The following is a 25,113-nucleotide window of genomic DNA, read 5'->3' on the forward strand; positions in this document are numbered from 1 at the left end:
GCTTAGAACAACTTCTCCATTCCCGGGCGTAGAGTAAAACATTTGCTATGGTACTTGTCTTGTGTTTACCAAGTCAACCTAAGAAACTTGAGTGCAGCAGCCTAAAGACGAAATAAAGGCACATGTAGCTTTTGTCTTCAAACGTGGTTATTAGAGCGGGTTTGGGCTTACAAAAAAAGCAACCAAGTACCCGCCTAAGATCCTCCTAAATTGAACTATTAATTTTATTTCCCATACTATTGGCGATCCATTTTTTATACTGCCTTTATTGGATGTGCTACTACGTAACACCAGAAGCTCTTGGTTCTCACGCAACACCTTTGACCATTGTTAAGCTCCTTTCACCATGGATTCAATTGATGTTAGAGAAGACACTTTCCCATCTCGATCTAAAGAGATTTCGGGACAGGTCAACGGTGTCGCCACCGAAATCACATTCACCAGCTTCACAGACAAGATTCTAATTACCATCTCTCAAGAAGGCCGCCTTTCGCAATGGGTACATAAACTTGTCAGTACTAGACGGTCACCCTGCTAACCGATTTCTGAATAGATACAAGTCCCTCTGACAGGATCCTCTTCTGGCGTGGTTGAGATGAATCTGCCAAGCTCGAACAAGGGTCTTCTCCCTTCCACACACCTCACACCAACAACGTTATTTGGAGGCGGGGGTGAAGAGCGCGAGACCTTGGGACAACTTTATGCGGCACAAATTGCAAGCCAAATATGCCTGAGATCCCCGGATGATCGACGCATTCTTGTTCTTGGCCTTGGCCTTGCTAAAACTGATCTTGAGCGTGAAGCGTTCTTTGATCTCTTGGAACTTGTTCAGCAGGCTCTGTGAGCTCTCAACGAAATCACAAGCACCGTTGCTTCCAAACTATCAAGCGATCAACTCACTGGGGCATGATCTGAATTCGACTTGCTTCAGCTGATGACAGCGACTTGTTGCGCATGCACATCGATATACCAGGGATATGAGGGACGAGACATCATTCAGACGCGGGAGCCATATTCAGTCGGAGGCAGATGTATATCAGATCCAACCTTAGGTACGGAGGCAATGGAAAATGCGCACTGAAAAACGCTCATTTATTCATTAAAGATGCACTGCCAACTATAAATCCTATCGCGTATCTGCTTCCAGGCAGCGTCTTGAACTTTGACTGCATATCTACTTGGCACCCAGAGCAACATCGCCGTCAACCATCCTTCTTTTGTAACCTGGCCGACTTGTGAGCGCAGGATCAGTGACGACAACCTGACCTTATATAGCCAGTGCAACGATCAGATTGTCAGCAGTCACAATGAAAAAGGTAGTGTGGCAGTAAAGGACAGCCACTCGTATACGGAGAATGACAATCAAGCATTCATCCAAGTCCTCGCCTAGCGCTTTTAACAATAACTTAGATGCTACTGTACAACCATATCTCATGAAGTTGGTGCCCGGTTCTTGCGGTCCCTGTTATGAAGTTAGTGTCTGATTACCATTCGTTGGATTGCCAACTTACGTGCTGAGCCTCCTAGAGAGCTGCTGCAACTTCGTATCATTATTGGCGTCCTCGGCAGCCTTCTGAAGGGCAGTGTTTCGTTCCTCCTCCTGGTGCTTAACCACTTCGTCGTGTGTGGGTGGCAGCCTCTCATTCTGCAAGTCAACCTTTCGCGCATCTTCGAATCCGTTGATGGCATTCTTGAGACCCTCAGCACCGAGCATAAGGGTTCCAGCGGGCAATCGTCCACCAGAAACAGTCTTGAGTTCCGTGACCTTCTCGGACTCCTCGCGAAGCACTTGGAATACGCGAGACAAGCGACCGATGGCGAGGATCTTGTTCTTGATAGCTCGTCGTCGAACCTCAATTGACTCGGGGTCGTTGGAAAGGGCAGGCGAGGCGGGTCCGGGGGAGGTTGAAGAAGGTGTCTCCTCCTTGAGCTCATCCTCGGAGCATGTGCTAAGAATGGCAATAAGCATGTCGGTAATCTTTTCTCCGACGAAAGGAAGAGACCAAGTAAAGACATCCATAAAGTTGGGGAGCCAGTAAGGGTGAGGGGTGCAGTTGAACTGTCGAATGTTCATCACATTGTTCTCGTACTTAAGAACGGCGGCCTTGTTGTTGTAGACGTCGAGATAGTTGGGAGCGGAGAAAATGGTCATAACACTGGGGAACCCTGTGGTTCGCGTTTTGCGATACATGCGGTAACCAGCATCTTGGGCCTCGTGTGCACGAATGATCGAGAGAAGGTTGTTCTTTTCCAAAAAGGCACAAGCGGCAGGGTACGAGAAGAAGTAAGAGCATCCTCGAACGTGGTTGTGCAGGAAATAGTCACTGGTCTTCTCTTGGCCAAAGTCTTCGAGGGGATCAGCCCAGAGGATATCGCACATAAGGCCCTGGGTAGGGGGCTCGCGGAAACGGTCAATCTATGAAAAGTTAGCTAGGATCACAGCAAGGCAGGGTTAAACGGCGACGCACGCTCTTAAGGTCGTCCAGAGTGTGCAACTCGGGGCTCAGTCCACCGTGAATGCAGAGAAACTGCTTGTTCATAACAGCTGCAAGAGGGAGGGCACAGAAAGAGTCCATACAGGCCTCGTAGATGGTCTCGGAGTATTTGTGCTTGCATTCGAGCTTGAAGGTGAAGTAGTCGGTCAAGTGGCGACATTCGTGGTTTCCTCGCAGCAGCCAAAGTGTCTTGGGATAATGAATCTTGAGACACCAGAGGTAGAGAACACACTCTATGCTGAAATAACCTCGGTCGACGTAGTCACCAAGGAAGAGATATCGTGTCTCGGCGGGGTCACCACCAACTTCAAAAAGCTTCATGAGATCGTAGTATTGTCCGTGAACGTCTCCACAGACAGTGATGGGAGCGTCCATCTCGAGAAGGTTGGGCTCGGCGCGCAGAAGCTCGGTACCCTTCTTGAGAATCCAAAGAGCCTGCTCCTCGGTAAGACGACCTTCGCGGTAGAAATGCTGCTTGAGGAACTGAAGGTTGGGCTTGGAATGGGTCTCATCCTCAAAGAATTGCTCGTCGGTAGGCTTGTACATGGCAGGAGCCTGGACATCTATGAAAACGCAAGAGATCCGGGTCAGTCAAGATATTCGACATCTGAATTTGCAAAATGGTGGTGGCCATGACGATCCAGAGACAAGCCGGGGAACAACTGAAAGTAATTGCGGGCAAATCTGCGACCAAAGCGCTGTCGATGATGATGGCGGGGTCGAGACGACGACGGCTGGAGGGGGATCTGACGAACCTTTGCATACACGCTCCATGGTGCTGACTTGGGTGTTGTCCTCCATGGTGTGAATAGTAAAATCGATCTCGGGGACCGGCTTCTTCTCCTGGATTGCGCGAATGGCATTGTCGACCTGGACGTTGCGTCGCTCCTCAGCAGAGGGCGCAGTGTTGGCCTCGCCTTCAGAATCCATGGTGGGTGGCTAGGGGGGTAACGAGAAACAAGAGCGGGCGGCGGTGAAGTATGTTGAAGCTCGTTGTGATAAAGTATGGGATGCGACTATATAAGTAGATGGACGGGACGGTTCTAAGTAGAAGCTGTGGTTGAGTTTGAAGGAAGACGGTTCCCTCTCCAGGATAGGGCTGATCAGAAAGAGCGGGAAGGCAAAGACAGGTTGGGAGGTAAGAACTCTCAGTAGCCACTACCAGTTGGGAGATGACCGGGTGAGCAATTCTGGCGGAGGGCCAGGCCAGGCTCAGGTATCTTGGGAGGGAGCTCAAGTACCGGGACAATATTTGACAGGTGGAGATATACCAGTAAATGCGGGCAGGGTACTTTTCCAGCGACTAGGTCTGAGGATTACAATCTGACAGCTCCTCACGTTTATTCCGATGGCGGTTTTGGCTTTTGTCCAATAAAAAGATGGTAGTTGAAGCGCTGGCATTTAATAGAGTCTCTACTCGCGTGGTTATTCATCAACTCACTCATTTCCATACAGGTTGGTACCGTAGTATCCCCTACAATGCAATTTTATTGCGCTACTGCGCAAAGTCTTGTACCGCGGGCAGTCTAGTTCGGGAAACCCTCCATAAACGACCACATCCCCTAAACTTGTACTGAAAAAGATCCGCCTGAAAATAGAATGGGCCTGATATTCATCAATGAAACAGGGATCAACTTTAAAGTCGTGAAGCGGTGAAACCGGCGATATGCTCTTATCGTATTTCAACCATTTGCGCATTACCAATACTTGATACCTCAGGTCCAATAGGATCAGATAAACTTACATAGTATCAGGAATCTGCTTTCTGGCGATCTGACGAAGATCTTTCTTTTTGCATTCCTTACCCCACATATGAGTTGCTGCCACTTACTTCACTCTATTGCCCATTTGCTACTGAAGCAAAGCTCAGTCGTGGGAGATCCGTCTTGGGTTTCTGTTGTCAGGCTCATTGGTTCTCTCTTTATTTCGTTGAAAAGTCTCTAGTATCTGTTTCCTGAACTCCCATCCCAAATACATGACATGGCCAGCTTGAGCTTCCTCAAATTGCTCAAGGCAAGCAGTAGCCTCCATCAACAATCAGGTCATGACCAGTCGTGAAGGATGAGGCGTCGCTAGCCAGGTACAAGTAAGCGCCCTTGAGCTCTCCGGTTTCGCCCTGACGTCTATGCATGATGTTAGCCAAGAGCCAGTGAGTTCCGGAATCAACCTGTACTTACCCGGCGGCTGTCTTGTCCTTGAATACGTTCTTGACGTCCTCGCTGATAAAGTCTGTGATCTCGGTCTTGATGTATCCTGGAGACACGGTGTTGACACGGGCAAAGCCTGTCCACTCCACAGCGATGGATTTGCCTGTAACATTTGCAGTCAGCCACCAAGTGTGTGGCCAGCTCTACGGACGATTGGTGACTTACAAAAGTGAATGACAGCAGCCTTTGAAGCGTTGTACACTGCCTGCAGTTGCGGGATGTTGACGATGCTTCCGCTCATTGACGCTGTAGCAATGAAGCTGCCCGCCACAAAGTTTGTCAATTTCTTCCCATCCAATGCCGTGCCCTCCTTCTTTTGTCTTCGGAAATGCGCTCCTGCACTCTTGGCACACCACATGACGCCGTCAACGTTGACTTCCATAACACGACGAGCTCTCTCGGTAGGGCCGTCGATGAAAGCGCCATCTTCCCAGGCGATACCACTGTTTGCTACAAAGATGTCTAGCCGGCCGTTGAACTCGGCGACGATATCGTTGATAGCCTGCTCAACTGCCTCAGGCGAGATGACATTGACTTGGTATGCCCGACCTAGTTTTACATAAGCCACCCCACGAAGGAAAACCAGGACTGAATGCACTGACACTTGACACCATATTCCTTCTCAATGTTCTCAGCTTCGGCCAACGCCTGCTTGTTACTGTTGTACCAGATAGCCACGTTGGCTCCAGCCTCAGCGAGCGCATGAGCAATAGCCAGGCCGATGCCTGCACCAGCGCCAGAAACAATAGCTGTGCGTCCCTTCAAAGAGAAGAGCGACATGACTCGGGAAGTATCAGGGATACCCAAGTTGCCATGATGGAATGCTCCTGTTTTCGAATCCATGATGACCACGAAACAAGCTGAACTGGGAGAAGGAAGATGAGTTGTTCGATGAGTCGCGGTAGGAACGGTTTTTGTCAACAAGGTTATGCTATGCACAGGGCATCTTGACGCTTTATGTAGTGTACCTACCGTACCTAGGTAAGCTTTTAACCAAACATCAGGCACCTCGGCTATCATGCCAATGGATGTCTACCATCCTCATTTTGCGACATTTATTGTATCAACGAACCAAACATAGCAAAACAGCAACATCGGGCTCTGTTGGCCCTGGCCCTGGCCCTTCCAGTGGAACCCAAATTGACAACATATCTTGATGTTCACAAGGCACAAGCTCGTCTCCACTGTCTGGCGCACCTATCAAGATGCCTCATAACAAAATTAGCCGTGGTAAGACATGAAATCTGCGATACTTTACACGGTAGTCTAGTTTACCTTGTGCTCTTGACTTTCTGGAGAAACGCATCTAGCAAGGGTCAGGGTGCTTGACACAGCAGTACAATCATACAGTGATCAGACCCGGCTAATTCTCCATGTCTCAGAGCCAAGTTTATCAGCGCTGAAAGCCCCCGAAGTTGGACACCCTGACACCTCATAAATCAATCGCGGGGTAAAGATATTAATGCCCCACCATTTATGTCAGTGCTCAATCCTCTATCTACTAATTTAGGCTGGGGATTGGCGGTTAAAGATATACAATACTGCGTACCTAGTGTAGGCGATGTTATTCTAATACCTCCCAGGATTGTTCTTTAATCAACTTTTCTTGCTTGTATTTGAGAGTTAGGGTTGCCCTCTATTAATACAATATGATAGCTCTCAAGTCGCCAACACAGCCTTTAAGAATCGGAACCAGGTTCAGGTTTGGATTCGATATCAGGAAGTCGAGAACCCTTCTTGCTCATGCTTGTCGTTTGAGCCGTGTCACGACGGGGGTGACGATTGTCTCGTCGAAGCACACTTGACCCACGACCTGCACACCGGTTAAGGTTCTGCCCAATAACTTGATCATGTTCGAAGTTTGTCTCTCGATAACGAGAGACAAAGTCATCACGGGGTACTGTACGCAGTTAGAAGACAGTCGCTCCAATGTGAGCTCACCCATCTAGCTGATAAGAACTTACTATATGCACCGCAGATACGGCGATTACCCTTGAAAGCACTTCGTCCATGCATCACTCGCCAGTTGTTAAAAACTGGACAATCGATCGTCAGTACATGTTACTGTCGATGGCATTATGTTCTGTTTCACTTACTGACAATGGTGCCAGGCGTCAACTTGAACCAATATTGAACACTTTCTCGACTTATGATCTCATTCCACTTGCGAGCTGCCTCATACCAGCGCCTTGCATCAAAATGATGCACAACACCGCGATCATCGTTATTCCAACGAATGCGGTGGATTTTGTTAGATTCGCTGTCGATTTCAATGACAGGATAGGTACGATCGGGCGCAATAGATATTCCTTTGTTTCCGCTGGCATGCCAAGGGATTTTAGCTTCTCGCAGGACATCATACGCTTCCCAAGCTTCCCTCTCCAACACTCTAGCAGCATTGAAACCATCGACGAGAAGAGACTTGCCACCCAATGGCTCGTCTGGGTTGTGGTCAGGGGGCGCTTCATGCGCAAGACAGTGAAAGGCTTGCAGGCCAGCAGGCTCGCTGAAGTAGGTTGTGTCGGTGTGTGCTGGGAGAGCAATGTTCGTGTAAGCAGTATCGGCTAGAGCAAGGTCTGGGATAAAATCATAGAATCCTCCGTAGTGAGTGTTGCGGATTGGTCCGATCTTCTCCAAGAAGGCCTCTGTTGCCTCGGCGGTCGGCTCAGCGTTTTCGACAAGACAAAAACCATGAACCCACTGAATTTGTAAGATTTCGAGTTCAAGTCATATGTGATACCGGGTTTGACATGTCTTACAATGTTTTTTGTCAAATCGGCCATGATCTGCTCGGCTCCTAGGCGGTAGTCGACCGTTGGAGGGTTCTTTGCGATGGTTTTATCCCATAGTTTGTGTGGCCTGTCCTGTCAGCGATCAAAGTCAGGAGCCAAGCAGTGTTGGAAACATACTGATCTATATGGAGCTCCTTTGTGAATCCGCCAGCGAACCAGCATTTAAGCCATTTCCAGGGATGAATGCTTCTGTGGTTATCGTTCCCTGTCAATAATCAGTAAGGTAAAATTGCCATCCCCGTTATCAGGATCAGGCATACACTGGACTTCGAGATGTGTTTCATAATTAAAAAACTCTTGAGGTCGGACATCACCCAACTGCCTATCAATTAGTCACTGCATAAATAGATAGTCATCCGCCAATGGACAAGTTTCTACCAACCGCGAAAGTGTCAAAGTTCCTTTGCCTTGTGTCCTGGTTGACACATGAACTGCATTGGCAGTTATCCCTAGGAATGTATAAGCGCATCACATCAGGCGACTAAGCGCGGGTGCTTGCTGAACTTACCGCAACCACAAGTTACCACTACACCACCACGCAAGGCCAAATGTCAGCGACCGAGATCAATCCAATAAGCGCGATTAGACGACGCAGTATGAGACTTACAAAACACGATACTCGGTGGTTTGGTCCTTTCTAGTACGTCCTATCCGGATTTTGGTTTCTTCCCCGACTGAGTATGCCTCAACTAGGACTGGGCTTGCTCGTTCAGTTTCTCTCTGGCTTGAACTCCATCTCGTGGGTGTTGTTGTTAGTGGTGTGGCCGAGTTGAAACCAACAACAGTATTTCTTTGTATGCGTCTGGCGGCTAAAGTAGCTTGTCGACTCGACAGCCCAGAACTATTGATTTAATAAATATGAGACTTGAATAAGACTTGAAAACATTTTGGGGAGAACACTTACAATGAGCTGCGAGCTAGTCGACTAAGCAGCATTGTGGTGATGGTGATACTTGAAAACAAACAATTGAGGAGTTCAACAGCGGAATAGCAAAGAGGCAGCTAATGGACTTCTCAAAGTTGATGATCGTACCACGGGTTGGATTATACGTCTCGGTAAATGATCGGCAACCCCGCGATATTGACTTGAGGCTGTCTATGGAGTTGACAAAAAAAAGGGCGTCATACTAAAGGCGGTTTGGGAAGTGACAAGGCACGTGCACCGATTCGTTAGTCAGGGGTATACCGGGTAGCGTAAAAAATAAACAAAGATCGAAATGATACAATTGATAGCTTCATCATTTTTAATCCATCAATTATTAACTAGTTGCCTTTACGGTGAGCCTGCTATTCATGATCAAAACTGAACAAAGAGAACGAGCTGCCACCTCTTCACCTCCACTTATCACCGGGATGCCATGTCCAAGGGTGGGGCAGATACATCAAGCATGGATCACTGGATGCTACTGAACTTGGCCTCAGGGTATCGAGAAAGTTGTCCGCTGGAAGCATACGAGACGAAATTAGTAGGTCACTTTATGCTCCTTAGGCCATAGTTCTTAGACTACTTATTCTTATACCCTCAGACTTAGGAGGCCAACGTTTCTGCTACCTACTAGCTTGGCACCTACCTTAACCAGCTCCAGCTCTTTTTGTCATGATGCTAATTTTGTACTTCCTTTCAATTGCTCACACTACCCAAGTGATTAGGTGATAAACACCGTAGCAATTTCGTTGGCCAGTGTCAACCAAACTCTAAGGAATCGACTCGTCACCACTTCAAGGGCCAAACTGAATATTTGTCATGTCAAGAGCCCTACACCGGGTCCCTTTGCCCTTTGACCTTCACCCTCAACCTCAACTCCCAATCTACAAGCCCAATATCAAGACCCAAGGCATCTCTGAACAAACATTCTTGGCTATTTCGTTTCAACTCGATCAAGCCTTGGCCCTGACCTTGAACCAACTTGCGGCCAAGTGGCTGTATTGCCTTCCAATAGCGCGTCTCTCGCCGAATCCCTCCCCCACTTGTATAAGCGCTGACCTTTTTTAACCTGCATTCTGCGTGTCTTTGATCCTACATTTTTTTACCTCGCTACCAGAGCTTTGGGTCCAGGGGCTCTTAGTGACGCTATTTGTCGCGCCCGCGGTTAGGATGACTTTGTGATTGGCGTCGCCAGGCGATCCCCTCCCCCCTGCTCTCGAGGCTGACTTGGTTGTTGCTTACAACAGAACAGAACCAACACTTACTTGAGAGAAAATGTCTGTGATCCTTGTAGGGCAACAACTAACAATGGGAAACGTCTTGCAGGCATGGCATTGGTATACTTCTTTCATCTCCCTTTATCATTAAGAACTGCTGCACGGCGTCTGCACTTGAAGCGCCTCGCTTTCACTGCTGCCAGTTATCCTCTCCTCTTTCTCTCCATTGCAAACCGCCAGCATTTGTTCTCAGTCTTCCATGTAGACTTGTCATGGCTTTCTCTGCACTGCCTCACGAGGGACATCTCCTCAAGATCCTCCTTGTGTTGGCTTCTTTACTGCTTGCTCCAGCAAGCCCTGCTGCTGTCGAGTCTCATATCAGAGTCTTCTCCATCGAGGAGCCAGACAGCCCTCAAGAAGCCCCATCATCATATATGGACTTCCCATCACAATATCAAAAGCGAGATGGATCATGTCCAGTATCAGGAGATCATTGGTGCGGCAACGACCTCCCTGGAGACTTCTGCTGTTCCTCAAAATCCGTCTGCAAGGTGCTTGCTGCAAACACAACCACCCTGTGTTGCCCAAAGAATTCCAAGGGAGAATGCGAGGTCATAATGCCTATCACCTGCCAAATCGAGAGACAGAACCCATTGACGAATCCGCAAGCTGAGGTCAAGTCACTGGCACTTAATCAAGAACTAAAACGATGTGGGAGCAAAAGTGGGAAGAAGAGATGCTGTCCCTTTGGATATAGCTGCAGAGATGACAAGGAGTGTGTACTAGACGAAGACCAAGATGAAAGCTACGCCTTCCTTTTACCCGTTCCCGAGTATTCGTCGACATCATCTCCTGCTGCAACGTCCACAGCTACATCCTCTGTAACTTCAGATGTTCTTGCAATCGAAACATCAGAGGCTCCCGGCAGAATCGTCCAGCCACCATCCACTAGTGCTGCGGCCCCAGAAAAGGAACCATCTGTCCCACAAGACGAAGGTGGGGATGAAGATGAGGAGAATAAGAAGAGTGGTGGCATCAGTCCAACAGGGGTAGTGACTGCTGGTACTGTTGCTGGTGTCTGCTGCCTTGCAGGAATAGGCATATTTGTTTGGATGAAGTGGTTCCGAAAGAAGAGAACTGACGACACCCCAAACATGTCACTTACTCGAGAGTCGTGGGGATACTTTTCCGACAAGAGTTTGCCGGCCACTCGACATCTTCACATCGCTCGTGGCCCTGATGATAAGTTCATTGTCACGCCAACCACGGCTGGTTTCACGCCGGCCCATCCACCACTTGACTCGATCTTGGAAGACAAGAACAGTCCCGTGGAGCTTCCTGCAACTCCGGTGTCGCTCTGCATGTGGTCTGGTTTTGAGAATGCTGCAGTGGAGGAGCCAAAGTTGGCATATGTTGTCCCTGCAAAACAACGAACGTGAAAGCTTTGTGACAAGTTTTCAACTTTATGATTGTTATGAAACGAACCATGAGTAACGCTTTTTTATTCTTCCTTGTACATATATATTTTTCTTCGATAATGGTCCTTGTTTGTTCAAGATGATGTGGCAGGTAGCTACCACAGTTGGTAGAAGAATATTAGTCTCTGACGTTACTGAGAACAATTATTAAACTTCAATATGGCACCTGCTTTGTTTGGCTCGCTTCTATTGGTTACTTTGAATTGTTGAAATACTGATTTTTACTCCAATAACTCTGTAATTGGAAATCTAGAGAATAGTTGGGTTTAAATCATTCGGGTGATTATTGGCCAGACTCGTGATACAGGCACAATACAGTGTCAGACCTGAAACGGGTACAATCAGCACTGTTTGATAGGCAATCGATTAAACGCAAGTTTTGGTTGAAATTCAACAAATAATTCCAACACGGCGTGTAGAATAACTACCAATCCTTTTACTACCATTTATTGCCACTGGCTTTGTCAGTTCTCTCGGCAATTCTTTACAGACAGATAAACTTTCACTGTGGTTGCCCATACAGACCATCATTATCTTTACTCATTCACTCCCTTCCCTTCCCCTGCCCTGCCTGTCGCATTTTCACTCCAATCTGTCCTGTCCAACTTGGGCCATGGCTAACCCTTTGATCGGCGCCAAACTTCTGTTAACTACTACATACATACTTGCTGATCACGGGTCCCACGTTTTTCCAAGTCGCGCGCGAGACTAAGACTCTTCGAGCCTGCGACTTTTTGGCTTCAGATTCGATTTGTCCATTTCAGCAATGACGTCTCAACATTCTGATTTCGACGCCTTCTACGACGACCAGGTTACAGCCCAACGACGGCTCTTTTCGCAACAAAATCCCTGGGATCGCATCACCCAACCGAGTGTCCTGATATCCTGCCTCATCCTCGTCGTCACCCTTTCGTACAACTTATATGCTTCCACAGCCACCCTTCAAGAGTCAATTCGCTTATTGGGGACAAGTCTCTGGGACGGCCTCGTATTTGTTGTCCCAGAGAAACTCTTGGATGCCATAGACACACCAGATACCTCCACGACTTCAACCTTGCCAATGTTGCGCGCCGAACGAAACCGGCATGATGTTAAGAGTGACAAGATGCGAAGGATCCTGGGGCTGGACCGCTCTGGTGGTGTCATGTCTTCAGTCCTCCAGGTCAGGAGCCGCGCCCTTTCTCTAACAGGCAGTGTTCTAGGATTGAAGGGCGAGTCTTCCAGTCCACCAGGCCTCGGTAACATGGACAACTCATGCTACCAGAACAGCATCCTCCAAGGACTTTCATCTCTCAAACCTCTCCCCGAATACCTCTCGGCCTACCTTGAAGTGTCCGACGATAGTGGCGATCAAGATGTCGCACAGACATTACGAACATTAATCGCCGATCTCAACGACGGAACGAATTACGGAAGAACACTATGGACTCCTGGCGTACTCAAGTCAATGAGCACCTGGACACAGCAAGATGCTCAAGAATACTATTCTAAAATACTAGACGATGTCGATAAAAGCGTTGCCAAAGCTGTCAAAAGCGCGCAGCCTCAGCACCCCGGCCTTGCGGTTAAGATGGACAAGGACGATACAACTGCGAGCGAGCACAGCGACGACAGTGGTTATCAAAGCATAATTAATTCACCCGAAACTAATTTACCTCATAACCCGCTGGAAGGCATGCTCGCGCAAAGAGTCGCATGCGTCCAGTGTGGTCATTCTGATGGACTATCCATGATCCCTTTCACATGTCTGACGCTAAGTCTGGGCTTGAACAAGAACCAGCACGACCTGTATGAACGGTTGGATGCGTACAGCAAGGTGGAGGCGATTGAGAATGTCGAGTGCACCAAATGCACTCTCATCAGGACTCAGCAACAACTATCGGCAATGTCAAAGAAGATGCAGGAAATCGGGTCGCCTAATGAGAAAGTTGTAGAGCATTTAAGCCAGCGACTGGAGGCAGTCGAGCTCGCCTTGGAAGAAGATGACTTTGATGACAAGACGTTGACTGAAAAGTGTAAGATCTCGGCTCAGAACAAAGTCAGTTCCACAAAGACCAAGCAGATTGTCATCTCACGGCCACCAAAAAGCTTGGCGATTCACATGCAACGATCGGTGTTTGACCCTTCTACCTTCAATATGATGAAGAACTCAGCGCCAGTCGACTTCCCCATGACGCTAGATCTCGCGCCTTGGTGCTTGGGTAGTACCGGTTCTAATCCGTCGGATGAAAAGTCGAAGCTGGAAGAAGAATGGGTTACTGACCCTCGAAAATCCATGGTAGCCGGTGATCAGGGCTCAAGCAAGCTTGCAGGACCTATTTACGAACTTCGTGCGGTAGTAACCCATTATGGGCGACACGAGAATGGCCACTATATATGTTATCGCAAGTATCCACGACGCAGCCCTCCTACCAATGCAGCCGAGGATGACGAGCCTGACAACAAGGCCAGCACTCAATCAGAGCTCAGTACGGACGAGAAAGAAAGGGACGAGCCCGAAATGGACTGGTGGCGCTTGAGCGACCACAATGTCTCCCAAGTCAGCGAGGACGTGGTCTTGAGCCTTTCCCCCGGCGTGTTCATGCTCTTCTACGATTGCGTAGACCCTAGCATGATCATGAACGATGAAGACGACGGCAACATGCAAGATGCACATGAAGTCACGGATGTAGATGCCGCAAACGGGCTGGTCGGTGCCACAGGAACTGCAGCCCCGATCAGCCAGGGGCTCCAAAGCCAAAAACCTAATGTACCACCAAAAGAGCCATCTGAATATGAAGAAGGTGCCACGTCATACAGCGCAAATGGCCAAACTGATGAAACGATAACGCGCGGCTCAGATTTGGCTGCTAACACACCTTCAATGGTTCGCGTCGAGCCATGAAGCATCACCAGAAAAGGAGGATGGGGCAGTGCTGGCTTAGGCTGCCATGAACAGCATCAACAACGGGAGCGACCGCATAAAGATATTGGGAACATCATAGGGATTGTGTTCAAAGGCATAGCGACGGCGTTGAAAATAGTCATACGTTTTGAAATATGATTTTACTGAGGGAATTGGACTTGGAGACGAGCGAATAACTGGCTTAATAGGAAGAAATGCTTTGAGAATACAGTACCTAGTCACGATTAATACCATCACAGAACGTTAAGACGAATGCATTGCTAAGCGATAGAACCCGAGGATTATACCCGGCCATGGAATCACTCTGTACTGAGATTGTTAACCGAAATTATCATTTATCGCTTGCGTTGAGTGGTAGCATCCAATGGATGTTTCAGTGTCAGGGAAGCTATCCCAGAGCTATTAATATTTCACGCTCCCGGCAATGAACGGCCGAGAACACAGTCGAGAAGCGCCCATCTCCACTACAGCGGGACTTGAGTGCCGAGGCGACTAGATATGTAGTTAGGACAATTCACTAATCAAAGCAGAGAGAATAGATTGAAGTGTTGTTTGTTGTTGATCGACCTCCTGAGTAAACGGAATAAACTTTAGCCTGCGGTTATGTCGGCAACTAGCCAGGGGAAACGCATAGGCGTCTAAGTGATAGTAGGTTTCTGAATTACCGTCAAGGGGGTTGCATTGTCATGATGAGATCGTCGTAGATATATTTATTGCTCAAGGGGAAATCGCCAAAGGGAGGTGTTGAATCAATGATATGTAGATGAACTTGGCATAATTCCTCAGACTAAAACTATAATGAACGGCAATCCCAATCTCGACCATGCAGTACAACAGATAGGAATTTAATATCAGGGCTCGTATAAAACTGCTAGTGCCTGAACTAAACTGGACCCCTTTCAACTACAGTTCCTCGGTCAAGACCGATCAAATGCACAAGGGAAAGGATTTGACAGATGCCATGTGAATTACTTCTTGACCTCATCTTGGCCCGGTAGCAACAGACATGGGGCTAGGTGATTAATACAGACAAATTCTAGACCACCCTGACCACATATCATAGGTCTTCTCGTATTAAGAAATCCACTGTGCAATGCCAAGCTTCCTAAAAACTATGCTTAGTTACGTCGCCAAACAAGGCTAATTGGTCAATCCGTAAGTAGAAACTCCCGGGTCAGGGTTTCTGACATCCCTGGCCTGGCTAGACCCCCAGTTGCTGATCGCCATGGCCTTCAGTTGTTGCCTTGTGGGACAACGACTGCCAGCCTGCGCCTCTTCTCTTGGAAAAGCTTCGCTTCTGGTCTGATGATAGGTGCGCATTTCTGTGCGGAGTATCCGTAGAAACAGGTACAACAGCGTTCATCTGGGGTTTCAAGCTCAAAGACTCGGGCCAAGCAATCCATTATTCCAAACATCTAGCCATACTATTCTCCCAATCAAACTCTTTAGATTTGCTCCGTAACTGATGCAGATTGTCATTTTGGGACTTGGCAGGTACGAATGACAAGATGCACGCGGTCGTTTGTGATTTTGTTTTTGTAAAACTCGGCCTCTTTGATCCGTTGATGACAGGGCTTTGACTCGTGGGATGTTGGCTCTGATGTCTGTGATCGGCAAAGTCGAGCCGATGTTGGTTGGTTTAGGACAGGACAAGGTCCTTTCCGAGGCTGAGCTCGACCATGACGAGAAGTGAGACGTGCGTGGATCCGAGTTTGTGGAGTTTGTGTTTGTTAATAAGAACTCTCCCCCATGTGAGTTGGAGGATTGATCGAGTGTTGTGTTTGTTTGACTTTCTTTGTGTCTCAGATCCACGATAAACAAATGCACTGGTCAAGTCCAGCAAACAAGCCAACAGAAATAAGTCTAAACGCAGGAACCACTCACATCAAGCTTCCCGTTTTCATAAGACATTGTTGACGCAGGCGCAACTCACTTACAAGCTACCGCTTCCGCATCCGATCCAGTGGAAGGAAGCAGCTCGACCACCCACTTTCCCATTCCGTTCCAACGGACTTGGGCTTGTGAGACATTCAACTCTTCCTCATCATCGAATTTTCCTAGCATCCAACCTCTCCTTCTTCATTCTTTTTAGATTCTTTTGCGCCCTCTTATCGGACTACCTCGATATTCCTCTTTCCCATTCGGCCTATTAACTCTCCCTCAGAATACGTCACTTCGCACACGAGAGTTGAGTCTAGACCCAGGTGGCTTAGAACTAGCAACGCGCTCTTGTTGTGTCTCTAAATAGATGCGCAACACTCAGCAAGCCATCTCTTGATTGCTCCTACTCCTCGTCAAAAACTCGAAGTGACGATATTCCCAATCTGAGACAAACAAAACGATGACGGGATCAAGGGATTTGGAGGCCGCCGGGGCCTCACCTCGATTCGAAGGGGTCGACAGTGGTTTCATAGAGAAGGCTCCTACACGAGGAACTGGATCAAGGATACACGCTTCTGTCTACATTGTGTACGTGGGCTCGAATTGGTGGTTTTCGGACCTGAATCAATGGATATCTAACATCATCTACAGGACATGGATCTTCTTTTCCAACACAACTATTCTCTTCAACAAGTGGCTCATTGACACTGCTGGGTTTCGTAAGTCCTCTGCTACTTATCGCCTTTGTCCCATGCAAATCAGATGCTAACAAGTCCTCGCAGGATATCGTGGGTATTCCAATTATCAAGAAGCAGCAGTCGGTACATGAAACTAACAAACTACCAGCCATCATTCTCACCACATGGCATCTCCTTTTTGCAACGATAGCCACACAACTTCTCGCTCGGACAACTTCTCTTCTCGATTCTCGCCATGCGCTTCCTTTATCTCGACGGCTTTATGTGCGGACGATCCTCCCTATCGGCGTCCTCTACTCGGCATCACTCGTATTTTCCAATATCGTCTACCTCTATCTGTCGGTCTCTTTTATCCAGATGCTTAAAGCCACCGGCCCTGTCTGCACACTCATCGCTTCATGGGCATGGGGGGTTGCTCAACCTGACGGCAAGACCTTCGCCAATGTCATGATTATCGTGGTCGGTGTTGCCATTGCCAGCTTCGGAGAAATCGAGTTCTCCATGTGGGGTTTCATCTTTCAGATGTGTGGTACCGTTGCCGAAGCGGTGCGCGTTGTCATGATTCAAGTCATGCTCAGCGCAGAGGGTCTCCGCATGGATCCCCTTGTCGGTCTCTACTACTACGCACCTGTCTGTACCCTCATGAACCTGGTTGTCGTCTGCTTCAGTGAAGGTCCTCGATTTAAGTGGGAAGATGCAGCCACTGCAGGCTATGGCATGCTCTTCGCTAACGCATGTCTTGCATTCATCCTAAATGTCATCAGTGTCTTCCTTGTAAGTCTCGACCACAAGTTCGGCGTCCTTCATATGCTAACTACTGTTCAGATTGGTAAGACTTCAGGACTTGTCATGACTCTCAGTGGTATCCTTAAGAGCATTCTCCTCGTGGCAGCGTCCGTTATTATTTGGAGCACCCACATCAGTCTTCTTCAAACACTCGGATACTCAATTGCCCTCATGGGTCTCGTTTTGTATTCGGTGGGTTACGAGCAGCTACTCAATACTTGGGATGGGCTAGTTGCGTGGGGTACAGGTACACTCAACCGTGAAGGCGAAATGTCTCCGGCATTGCGCAAAGCGATTATGGTCGGTTGCTTGGGTTTCATCACCGTGATCATTGCTGGAGCATTGTGGCATTACCACGGATTATCTGGCACCCCAGTTGCGCGGGCAACAACATCGTGGTTTGGCCGTTAATGTCTTGACGATTTTTCTTGCATACTTATATAGACTTCTGTTAATGATCAAACGTTTAAATACTGAATCACCTTTTGTTCAGCGAGAAGTGAAAAGAAATTAATCTTTGTTGAATGGGGTGTAGGGGTATCTCAGTGAAACTCCAGGCTCTCCGCAGAATCGGCTGCAAGCCTCGGCATCCCCAATTGAATATTACTTTTGAAGTGTTAACCTGAATAAATAAATGGTCGGCCGCTCCAGCATTAGCGACGACTCCTACTAGTGTCCCGTCGCTCTCGCCTGGGAGACAAACTCCGATCTCGTCTGTTTCTCCTATCCCTGGACCTTTCTCTCTCCCGATCCCTATCACGGTCTCTGTCGCGATCACGACGATCTCTATCCCGCTCACGTTCACGAGATCGATCTCGGTCCCTGTCCCGGTCCCTGTCCCTGTCTCTGTCTCTGTCCCTGTCTCTGTCTCTGTCTCTGTCTCTGCGGTCTCGATCTCTGTCCCGATCTCGCTCGCGGTAGCTATCCCCGCCTCTCAACTTATCACGGTCTCTATCTCTATCTCCTCTGTCCCGTTCACGGTCTCGGTCCTTGGTCGCGTCACGCTGGCGGCTACGACTCCTAGTGCGGCTCGCTCTGCGCTCCTCACGACCTCCAGGCATATATCTATCAATGTCGTCGGTGACTCGACGGCGTCGCAAGTCGGGGGATATCTCGCCGCTACTCTTTTTATCGTCGAGTCCTGGGATCGGTAGGCCCTTGTTTCTGGCGTCCTTCTGAGCCGCCAGATATGCCTTAGCCTCCTTTTCCCGCTTCTTGACCTCTTCCTGCTTCCATTCTTCAAGTTCATCCTGTGCCTTGCTAGAACTGGGTCGCGTGGCAGAGGCAGTAGCTAGTGATCGAGAAGGGCTTCGTCGGTCGGATGGTTTCTCCTTTTCTTTTTCACGTTCCTTCTCGGGAGCCTTGTCGCGTTCCTTCTCGCGTGGCTTCTCCTGATCACGGTCATCACGAGCCCTCTCCCGGCTTCGTCTTCGTGGAGGAGATCTCTCATTTCTCTCACGGTCTCGAGGACGATCTCTATCCCGATCTCTATCTCGGGGGTCATAGTGATCAGCTCCACCAAGTCGAACATCGCGGGAACGACTTGGGTCACGTCGAGCGCGGGAGCGGGTTCTATCCAGCCTATCAGTGCGCAGTCGTGAACGCGAGCGATCTCTCCTTTCTCGGCTTCGATCCCGTCTGTCTGTTCTGGCTCTGGACCTGCTTCTCTCACGCCGGTCAGCCACCCTAGGTCGAGAGCGACTGCGTTCGCGTCTCCGAGATCTGCTTCGCTCATAGTGATCATACTTGGGACGAGAACGGCTTCTAGCGTTGCGCTCATCTCTGACAGTCCGTGAGCGGGCTCTATCGTGTCTGGGTTGAGAGCGACTTCGATCACGTCTGTCTTGAACGCGCGAACCACTCTGGCCTCTACGTGGAGAGTTTGAGCGACGGTCACGACGGTTATCTCGCTCACGTAGACGATCACGTTCTCTATCACGATCTCCATCACGATCCACAGCTCGGGAAGCACTTCGTCCTGGTTTGGCTTCGTCCACCGTAGGCTTCTTTGCATGAGAGGGAGTTTCGGAGCCGCCGCGTTCCAACTTGAGTCCTGCATCGCTGGTCTTGCGGCCCTCGGCGATCGATGAGCGTTCTCGCCGAATGGGGTTGATGGCTGAAACGGGCCCTGTCTTTCTTGGAGGTGGCGCTAAAGCCGCATCAACCTCCATCTCTTGCTTTTGAGATGGCTTAGAACTTTCGCGAAGTAAGTCAGCCAGAGCCTCTTGTTCCAGGCGCTCATGTTCCTCTTTGGAGAGCTTCTCTTTCAACTCTGCAGAAACAGCCAACTTCTCCTTGTGCCGATCGTCCCTGTGCCGGTCATCATCACGATGGCGATCTCGGTCTCGGTCTCGTGTATTCCGGCTTCGGTCCCTATCGCGATCCCTGTCACGCTCTTTGTGCCGTTTCTCCCTTTCGATATCTCGCAGTCTCTCACGCTCTTCACGTTCTTGTTCGCGCTTTCTGCGACGCTCATCTCTTTCTTCCTGGCGTTTGAGCTCGGCTTTCTCCCGTTCTCGCTCCTCCTTCTTTCGTTCCTCCTTCAAAATTCGTCGCTTCTCTTCTTCAATTGCTGCTTCTTTCTGTCGTAGTTCTTCCCGTACGCGTTCACGTTCTGTTCTTCGGGCCTCAGTTTCAGCTGCATACTCCTCGTCTGTTTTTGCGCCTCGAGTTTTTTCCGCCTCCGCTGCTTCTTCGCCAACATCTGCCCGTCGTGTTTCGCGGATGCGCTCTTCTATAGCACCAACATCAATCAACTGACTGATGACATCTTCTGCCTTCTGGTAGACACCAGATCTTTCTAGAGCACCATCAATGAGGGCGGCAGCCTTTCGACGATCGAGCGTGAGGAGTTGCTGCGGATTACGTTCGATTTCTTGTTCGGCGACTTCGAGAATTGATTTTGTGACTTGAGCTTCGTAATCCTGAATATATGTCAGTAAGAGAATGCCTAGTCATCTTCGTTGTAGCGTACGCTAGCTTCAAATTTGTCCCAGACTTGTTTTCGAATAGAATCATAGGCGCCCTCCTTCTTGAAGCTATGCGCGAGGGATTCTATCGCCGCTCTTGTCGCCGAAGGTAGAGGAAGATCGGAGGCTTTGAATTTTCGCGGTGCAGGGGTAGGCGGTTTATCGATGTCCATGGCAGAATCCTCAACGCCTGGTGCGGTCATGATAGCAGATATGCACTTGAGCGCAATGGATTTGAAAAGGAGGTTAAATAGGGCGCGTCAGAAGGGCGCTGTAGCTGCTTGTTGTAATCAGCGCATAGCGCAAACGTCTCGGCAACTTGCAGTTAGGCTCGAGACCAGGAGACCCAAGCTTCAACAAACGCTTTTTAAGTTGGCATAATTGAAGGCCGTTTGATTGAAATCTGGAGTCCTTTGTCCGACGTGACGGTAAAACGCCAAGTCACGTGTTATGTTTCTTCATCTAACCCCCCCCCAATCGAGAGGCTTACCCTATAGATCTCTGGTGTTAAGATAATCTGTCACTTTGTTATCCAAATGATTTATCATAATTGTTTTTCTTACAGCATGCTATACCCCGAACACACCAGGTTGCTGATAATGCTTAGGATAGTAGTAGAAGTCGATACAGAGTGCAACTGATGTATTCTGAATTCCCTATTCAATATCCCGAGAATCTAAGCACCAAACAAGAAGAGCGGAGAGTTCGAAGAGAGTGCAAATTGCAAACACATTTAGTCATTGTCATTGAGGCAAATCTGAACCAACTAAGCAACATAACAACAAAGTGGCTTAACCAAAAACAAAGACCATGAGCCAGAGTAACGCCAGCTAACCATCATGGGCGTCGCGAATGAACTAGACACCCGATACAATCCATGGAGAACTTCCCTAGTACCTCGTAGTACACTTTGCAGTTGTGGTGGCCTCGGATGGCTTCTGTTCAACAGACGACACGCCCCCTTCACAGATGGTAGGACCGGGGACTTCATAGTCAACCGAACTAGAGTAGACATTGACAAGAATACCAGGATCCTCGGCATCGTAAAGCTCAGTGCCGAGATAGCCAGAAGGGGAGTCAGATCCATCGCCAGTGATCTTCAAGTTAAAGCATTGTGGGTAGTTCTGTGCGCCACCTTTGTCCAGAGCATTGTGCAGAGCAATGATCTCATGGCGAAGAACATAGTTTCCAGGAGCGATATTCTCTGGAATACGGACATTCCATCGGTCTCCATTGTCTTTGAGTACACTGTCTGCATATCTGCCAGGTGTGCCCTGTTCGAGAAGGCCCAGACCATCAATCTTGAAGAATTCAAGCTCGGTCTTGTCGACATGCTCACAAGGGCCTTTGCAGTTGGCGAGGTAGTTCAAGACAGGGCCGTTGTGGTTGTCAGGCCAGCCTGACCATCGGAGAGTGAGAGTGTCACCGGCAGCAAGTTCGATATGTCCCTTGGCTGGAGTTGCATCTCGGTGACAGATGATGTCTGGATCATCGTACTTGTCAGGCGAAACGAAGCCGTTGTCTGCTTGCTCAATGGTCCAGCCAGCGACAACAGGAGGGTCTTGCATGTATGGAAAGTCGGTGCTTCCATAGCCTTGGTAGGATACACCATTGACGATGATCTCGTCAACATGACCATGGGCAGAGACACTAATGGCAGGAAGGAGAAGAGTGAGCCAGAATGAGGCTTTGGGAGAGCTGGTAGATAGAATAGTCATCGTGAAGATAAGGACAGGAGTTGGATCAAGTCAATGAGTGTGACGAACAACGAGTGTATTTGAAACTAGAAGGGAATGCTCTGTTTCTTCTAATCCATTTCATTTGGAGGGTGATTATGAGCTTTTATAGTAGTCAGGGCATTGCTTGATAGAGTCTTGTTTGATCTTCAACATCGTAGCCCTCAGTCATTCGCAATTCCACACACGCGCGATAACTCAACCTTGATTAAACGCACATACAGTTTCCTCCGGTGTAGTTATCCTGTTTCCAGACGAATCAACACCCGAAGGATGTATCGGCTGCATCATGATTGGTCTCTCGCTCGGTTGTCAACTTCCATCCTCTGGTCTGTACAACGCACTCTGAAAAGAAACTCTTGATGCCAAGAAACAGCCACATATGGAACACCTGATAGTCAAGGGTTGGTCAATAGACAGCGTGTAAGAAACGCTGTGAAATGAATGCTTGAATCAGGGGCAGAGCTGATTTGAAGGCGTCAATGATAAACTTGGGCGAATAGGATGCCGTCCTTGCCTGCATACAAACGGGACAAACGTGATGGAGGCTTGCAGCCGTTGTTTCAACATGGGTTATTCCGACTGTGCATATTTATTGGAAGGACTGGTGCGTTGAAATGCAACGAGCCGGGCGCCACTCAAAGCTGAGACGGGTGAATATGCGACCCGGATACCGAGGGCTGTAAACTAGAATGAGCAGGCTCGCTGGTTTCAAAATTAGAAAAAGTGACACTCAGTTGTCCTGGGCAAACTTGATAGCTGGACCAATGTTGATATATGATTGTTGGATATTCAGAGTTGTGATATGTCGTCTGGAGATAAAGATTCTGAACTACTAAGAAAACAGCCCCTTTTTTTCGGGTTTTCACCATTTCATTTTCAGAAAGATGGGGGTGGATATCATGCCGTCTCTTCGTCAAGCTCGTAGGTGAGAGATACATCCCAACCGCAACGCCGTGCCAGGAAATGCACCTCAGTACATGCAGCCTCAATACTGATGACTGAGCCGTCTTAAAACTCGCCCTCTCCACCATGGCCTACCACACTCGCAGTCCAGAGACCAACAAGACCCCACCAGTTGACCTTCCAGCCTCTCCACAGCCCCTCACGGCCCTGGCCCTTGTAGACGGTTGCGGCAACACCCTTATTCTTTGCCTTGCCCTTCTTTGCTGCAGTATGTGCCGTGGCGGAAGCCTCGTGGGTTCCCTCTTCGTTCACAATATGGAACATGGTACCGAAAGTGCCTTCGTAGCGTCCGGGAGGAATAATAGTGGTGAATGGTTGCCCGGGGCTGAGTGCCTGCACGTATTCCTGGCTTGACAGGAGCGAAACCTGTCCACGTCGAAGGACAGTCTCAATGGGCAACTTGAGAAGAATAGCAGACGATGAAGCGATGAATTTGGAGATTGAGAAAGCCATGGGTGAGACTTGGCTATCGATCATGAACTGAGTTCGGAGAACAAGAGGTGTGGAGAGTGTGATAAGAGGATGAATCAAGGAGTTAAGAACGGTAGGGACTACCAGCATCGAGGAACAGAGGTAGGAGGGGAGGCTTCTAAGGGTAGCTAGCGTCCTGCGCTGGCCGTTTGAGCTCGGGGTGACAATAAGTCTAGTCGTGGTCAGCTTTATGTTTGTTCGACAGGTGTCCAGAAATCATACCTAGTTCGGACCAAGTCCAATGGCGACAGGACAAGTCCTGTGGCCACAGCTGCAGCAGCAGCAACAAAAAGAGATGCCCAAGGGTAGGGCGAAGCAATATCGATCATGCGATCAATGTCTTCTCTAACGCCCATGTCTGGGACATTAAAAATTGCACTGAGGAAGCTTCGACCCCAATTTTCCAGCAACGACTGCAACACTGTGTACAGGAATGTGGCATTTGAACCCTTCCACACTCCCCAGGCACCCTCTTTCGACCATAGCTGACCGATCACCTCGAGAATCGAATCTGGGCGTCGGAGTTGGAGAAAGTGTTCTGGGATAGCTGGTTTCTTCACAGGCGATGGATCTCGTTGAGAGCTTGAGCCCCATGGAGATTCGTGAGGAGTTGAGGGGATGTTTGATGAGAAGTAATTAGGCTCTTCGCCCTCAGAGTCCGAGTCTCTAAACTACGTCGTTATGATTTAGCGGTGTAACTCACGGAGAGCTAGAAATACACTCACATCATACATAGAGCTTCTAGGTGGAGTGACCGGCTTCTTAGGGGTCTCTGGCTCTGCGGGAAGTCCAAATATAGCATTTTCATCCTGATTCCGGACCTGCAACAATGTCTTTGCTACCTCGAATGGCTGGGCCATAAGAACTGAGCTGTACTTCCATAGCAGCTCGTCGATAAGGCTCTTCGCATTCTGTACCATGGACGGCGAAGTATCGCCGAGGTAGTCATTGTATTCGAGGTCGGAGAGGATATCGCGTGCTTTGGAGGCATATCGTTCACCAGCGGCAGTCACATGTCGTCCATCTGGGAATGGGTTCGGGCTAGGGCTCGACTTGGTGACCGTTTCAGCGGGCTCTCCAATTGAAGGAGGGATATAGTACGGCCTCAAAGGATTGACGCCTTCTCTGTGAGTCGACATAGTTGACTCGAGCAACACGCCGACATCTGTCTATAAAAGAAATAATTACAGAGAAATGCAGTGCATTGAGTGAGCTTAATGGCTTGGGCGGGCACCAGAGAAAATGATCATCAATACCTCCACTCGACGCCAGTTAGACCCACCAACCCCACCATCGGGCACCCGGAGTTAGCCTTCGGATTACGGTCAATGAATTTCCCGGCCGAAAGCGCCGCCCTCGCCCTTGCTATCCGAAACTACTCACTTTTTTCGGGCTGCTTAATATCATCTTGAACGTGAGAGGACGAGACGGGGCTATAATCGTCCATTGACAAAAAATTGGCGCATCTAGAGCCTTCCGAAGCTTCCCTGTCTCGACCAGAGAACCAACACTTTTGCAATTACCCTGTAACCCTGATACTTTTTTAATTACTCTCATTAATTCTTGACTTACATCCTCGGTCGATCC

General features: G+C 48.9%; 10 protein-coding genes across 10 annotated transcripts; 4 read left to right on the top strand and 6 right to left on the bottom strand.

Annotated features, from left to right (window-relative positions):
• Window positions 1-346: 346 nt before the first annotated feature.
• On the top strand, window positions 347-844 carry FSST1_011748 (uncharacterized protein; the record flags this gene model as incomplete). Its single annotated transcript, XM_083234909.1, has 2 exons — window positions 347-499; window positions 554-844. 2 exons carry the CDS (start codon window positions 347-349, stop codon window positions 842-844), a joined length of 444 nt encoding a protein of 147 aa, XP_083081444.1.
• Window positions 845-1,431: 587 nt separating this feature from the next.
• On the bottom strand, window positions 1,432-3,425 carry FSST1_011749 (serine/threonine-protein phosphatase 2B catalytic subunit; the record flags this gene model as incomplete). Its single annotated transcript, XM_083234910.1, has 4 exons — window positions 1,432-1,462; window positions 1,512-2,416; window positions 2,469-3,058; window positions 3,251-3,425. The coding sequence occupies 4 exons, from the start codon at window positions 3,423-3,425 to the stop codon at window positions 1,432-1,434; spliced, it is 1,701 nt and encodes a 566-aa protein (XP_083081445.1).
• Window positions 3,426-4,503: 1,078 nt separating this feature from the next.
• Window positions 4,504-5,545, bottom strand: FSST1_011750 (uncharacterized protein; the record flags this gene model as incomplete). Its single annotated transcript, XM_083234911.1, has 4 exons — window positions 4,504-4,618; window positions 4,673-4,805; window positions 4,868-5,251; window positions 5,305-5,545. The coding sequence occupies 4 exons, from the start codon at window positions 5,543-5,545 to the stop codon at window positions 4,504-4,506; spliced, it is 873 nt and encodes a 290-aa protein (XP_083081446.1).
• Window positions 5,546-6,381: 836 nt separating this feature from the next.
• On the bottom strand, window positions 6,382-8,430 carry FSST1_011751 (uncharacterized protein; the record flags this gene model as incomplete). The annotated part of the gene is made up of 10 exons (XM_083234912.1): window positions 6,382-6,602; window positions 6,667-6,738; window positions 6,799-7,402; window positions 7,462-7,561; window positions 7,612-7,699; window positions 7,755-7,812; window positions 7,877-7,943; window positions 8,003-8,020; window positions 8,102-8,335; window positions 8,399-8,430. The coding sequence occupies 10 exons, from the start codon at window positions 8,428-8,430 to the stop codon at window positions 6,382-6,384; spliced, it is 1,494 nt and encodes a 497-aa protein (XP_083081447.1).
• A 1,478-nt stretch (window positions 8,431-9,908) lies between these two features.
• Window positions 9,909-11,075, top strand: FSST1_011752 (uncharacterized protein; the record flags this gene model as incomplete). Its single annotated transcript, XM_083234913.1, has 1 exon — window positions 9,909-11,075. The coding sequence occupies one exon, from the start codon at window positions 9,909-9,911 to the stop codon at window positions 11,073-11,075; it is 1,167 nt and encodes a 388-aa protein (XP_083081448.1).
• An 805-nt stretch (window positions 11,076-11,880) lies between these two features.
• FSST1_011753 (ubiquitin-specific protease UBP1) lies at window positions 11,881-13,998 on the top strand (the record flags this gene model as incomplete). Its single annotated transcript, XM_083234914.1, has 1 exon — window positions 11,881-13,998. One exon carries the CDS (start codon window positions 11,881-11,883, stop codon window positions 13,996-13,998), a length of 2,118 nt encoding a protein of 705 aa, XP_083081449.1.
• Window positions 13,999-16,360: 2,362 nt separating this feature from the next.
• FSST1_011754 (triose-phosphate transporter family-domain-containing protein) lies at window positions 16,361-17,795 on the top strand (the record flags this gene model as incomplete). The annotated part of the gene is made up of 4 exons (XM_083234915.1): window positions 16,361-16,488; window positions 16,552-16,619; window positions 16,747-17,372; window positions 17,424-17,795. 4 exons carry the CDS (start codon window positions 16,361-16,363, stop codon window positions 17,793-17,795), a joined length of 1,194 nt encoding a protein of 397 aa, XP_083081450.1.
• A 242-nt stretch (window positions 17,796-18,037) lies between these two features.
• Window positions 18,038-20,556, bottom strand: FSST1_011755 (complex proteins associated with Set1p component shg1-domain-containing protein; the record flags this gene model as incomplete). Its single annotated transcript, XM_083234917.1, has 2 exons — window positions 18,038-20,308; window positions 20,359-20,556. 2 exons carry the CDS (start codon window positions 20,554-20,556, stop codon window positions 18,038-18,040), a joined length of 2,469 nt encoding a protein of 822 aa, XP_083081451.1.
• A 687-nt stretch (window positions 20,557-21,243) lies between these two features.
• FSST1_011756 (glycosyl hydrolase family 61-domain-containing protein) lies at window positions 21,244-22,071 on the bottom strand (the record flags this gene model as incomplete). Its single annotated transcript, XM_083234918.1, has 1 exon — window positions 21,244-22,071. The coding sequence occupies one exon, from the start codon at window positions 22,069-22,071 to the stop codon at window positions 21,244-21,246; it is 828 nt and encodes a 275-aa protein (XP_083081452.1).
• Window positions 22,072-23,100: 1,029 nt separating this feature from the next.
• Window positions 23,101-24,933, bottom strand: FSST1_011757 (mitofusin complex protein UGO1; the record flags this gene model as incomplete). The annotated part of the gene is made up of 4 exons (XM_083234919.1): window positions 23,101-23,698; window positions 23,749-24,190; window positions 24,230-24,695; window positions 24,910-24,933. 4 exons carry the CDS (start codon window positions 24,931-24,933, stop codon window positions 23,101-23,103), a joined length of 1,530 nt encoding a protein of 509 aa, XP_083081453.1.
• Window positions 24,934-25,113: the final 180 nt, after the last annotated feature.

Source organism: Fusarium sambucinum, chromosome III (assembly GCF_050947815.1).
Source record: "Fusarium sambucinum isolate potato_lamoka chromosome III, whole genome shotgun sequence".
Taxonomy (NCBI): domain Eukaryota; kingdom Fungi; phylum Ascomycota; class Sordariomycetes; order Hypocreales; family Nectriaceae; genus Fusarium; species Fusarium sambucinum.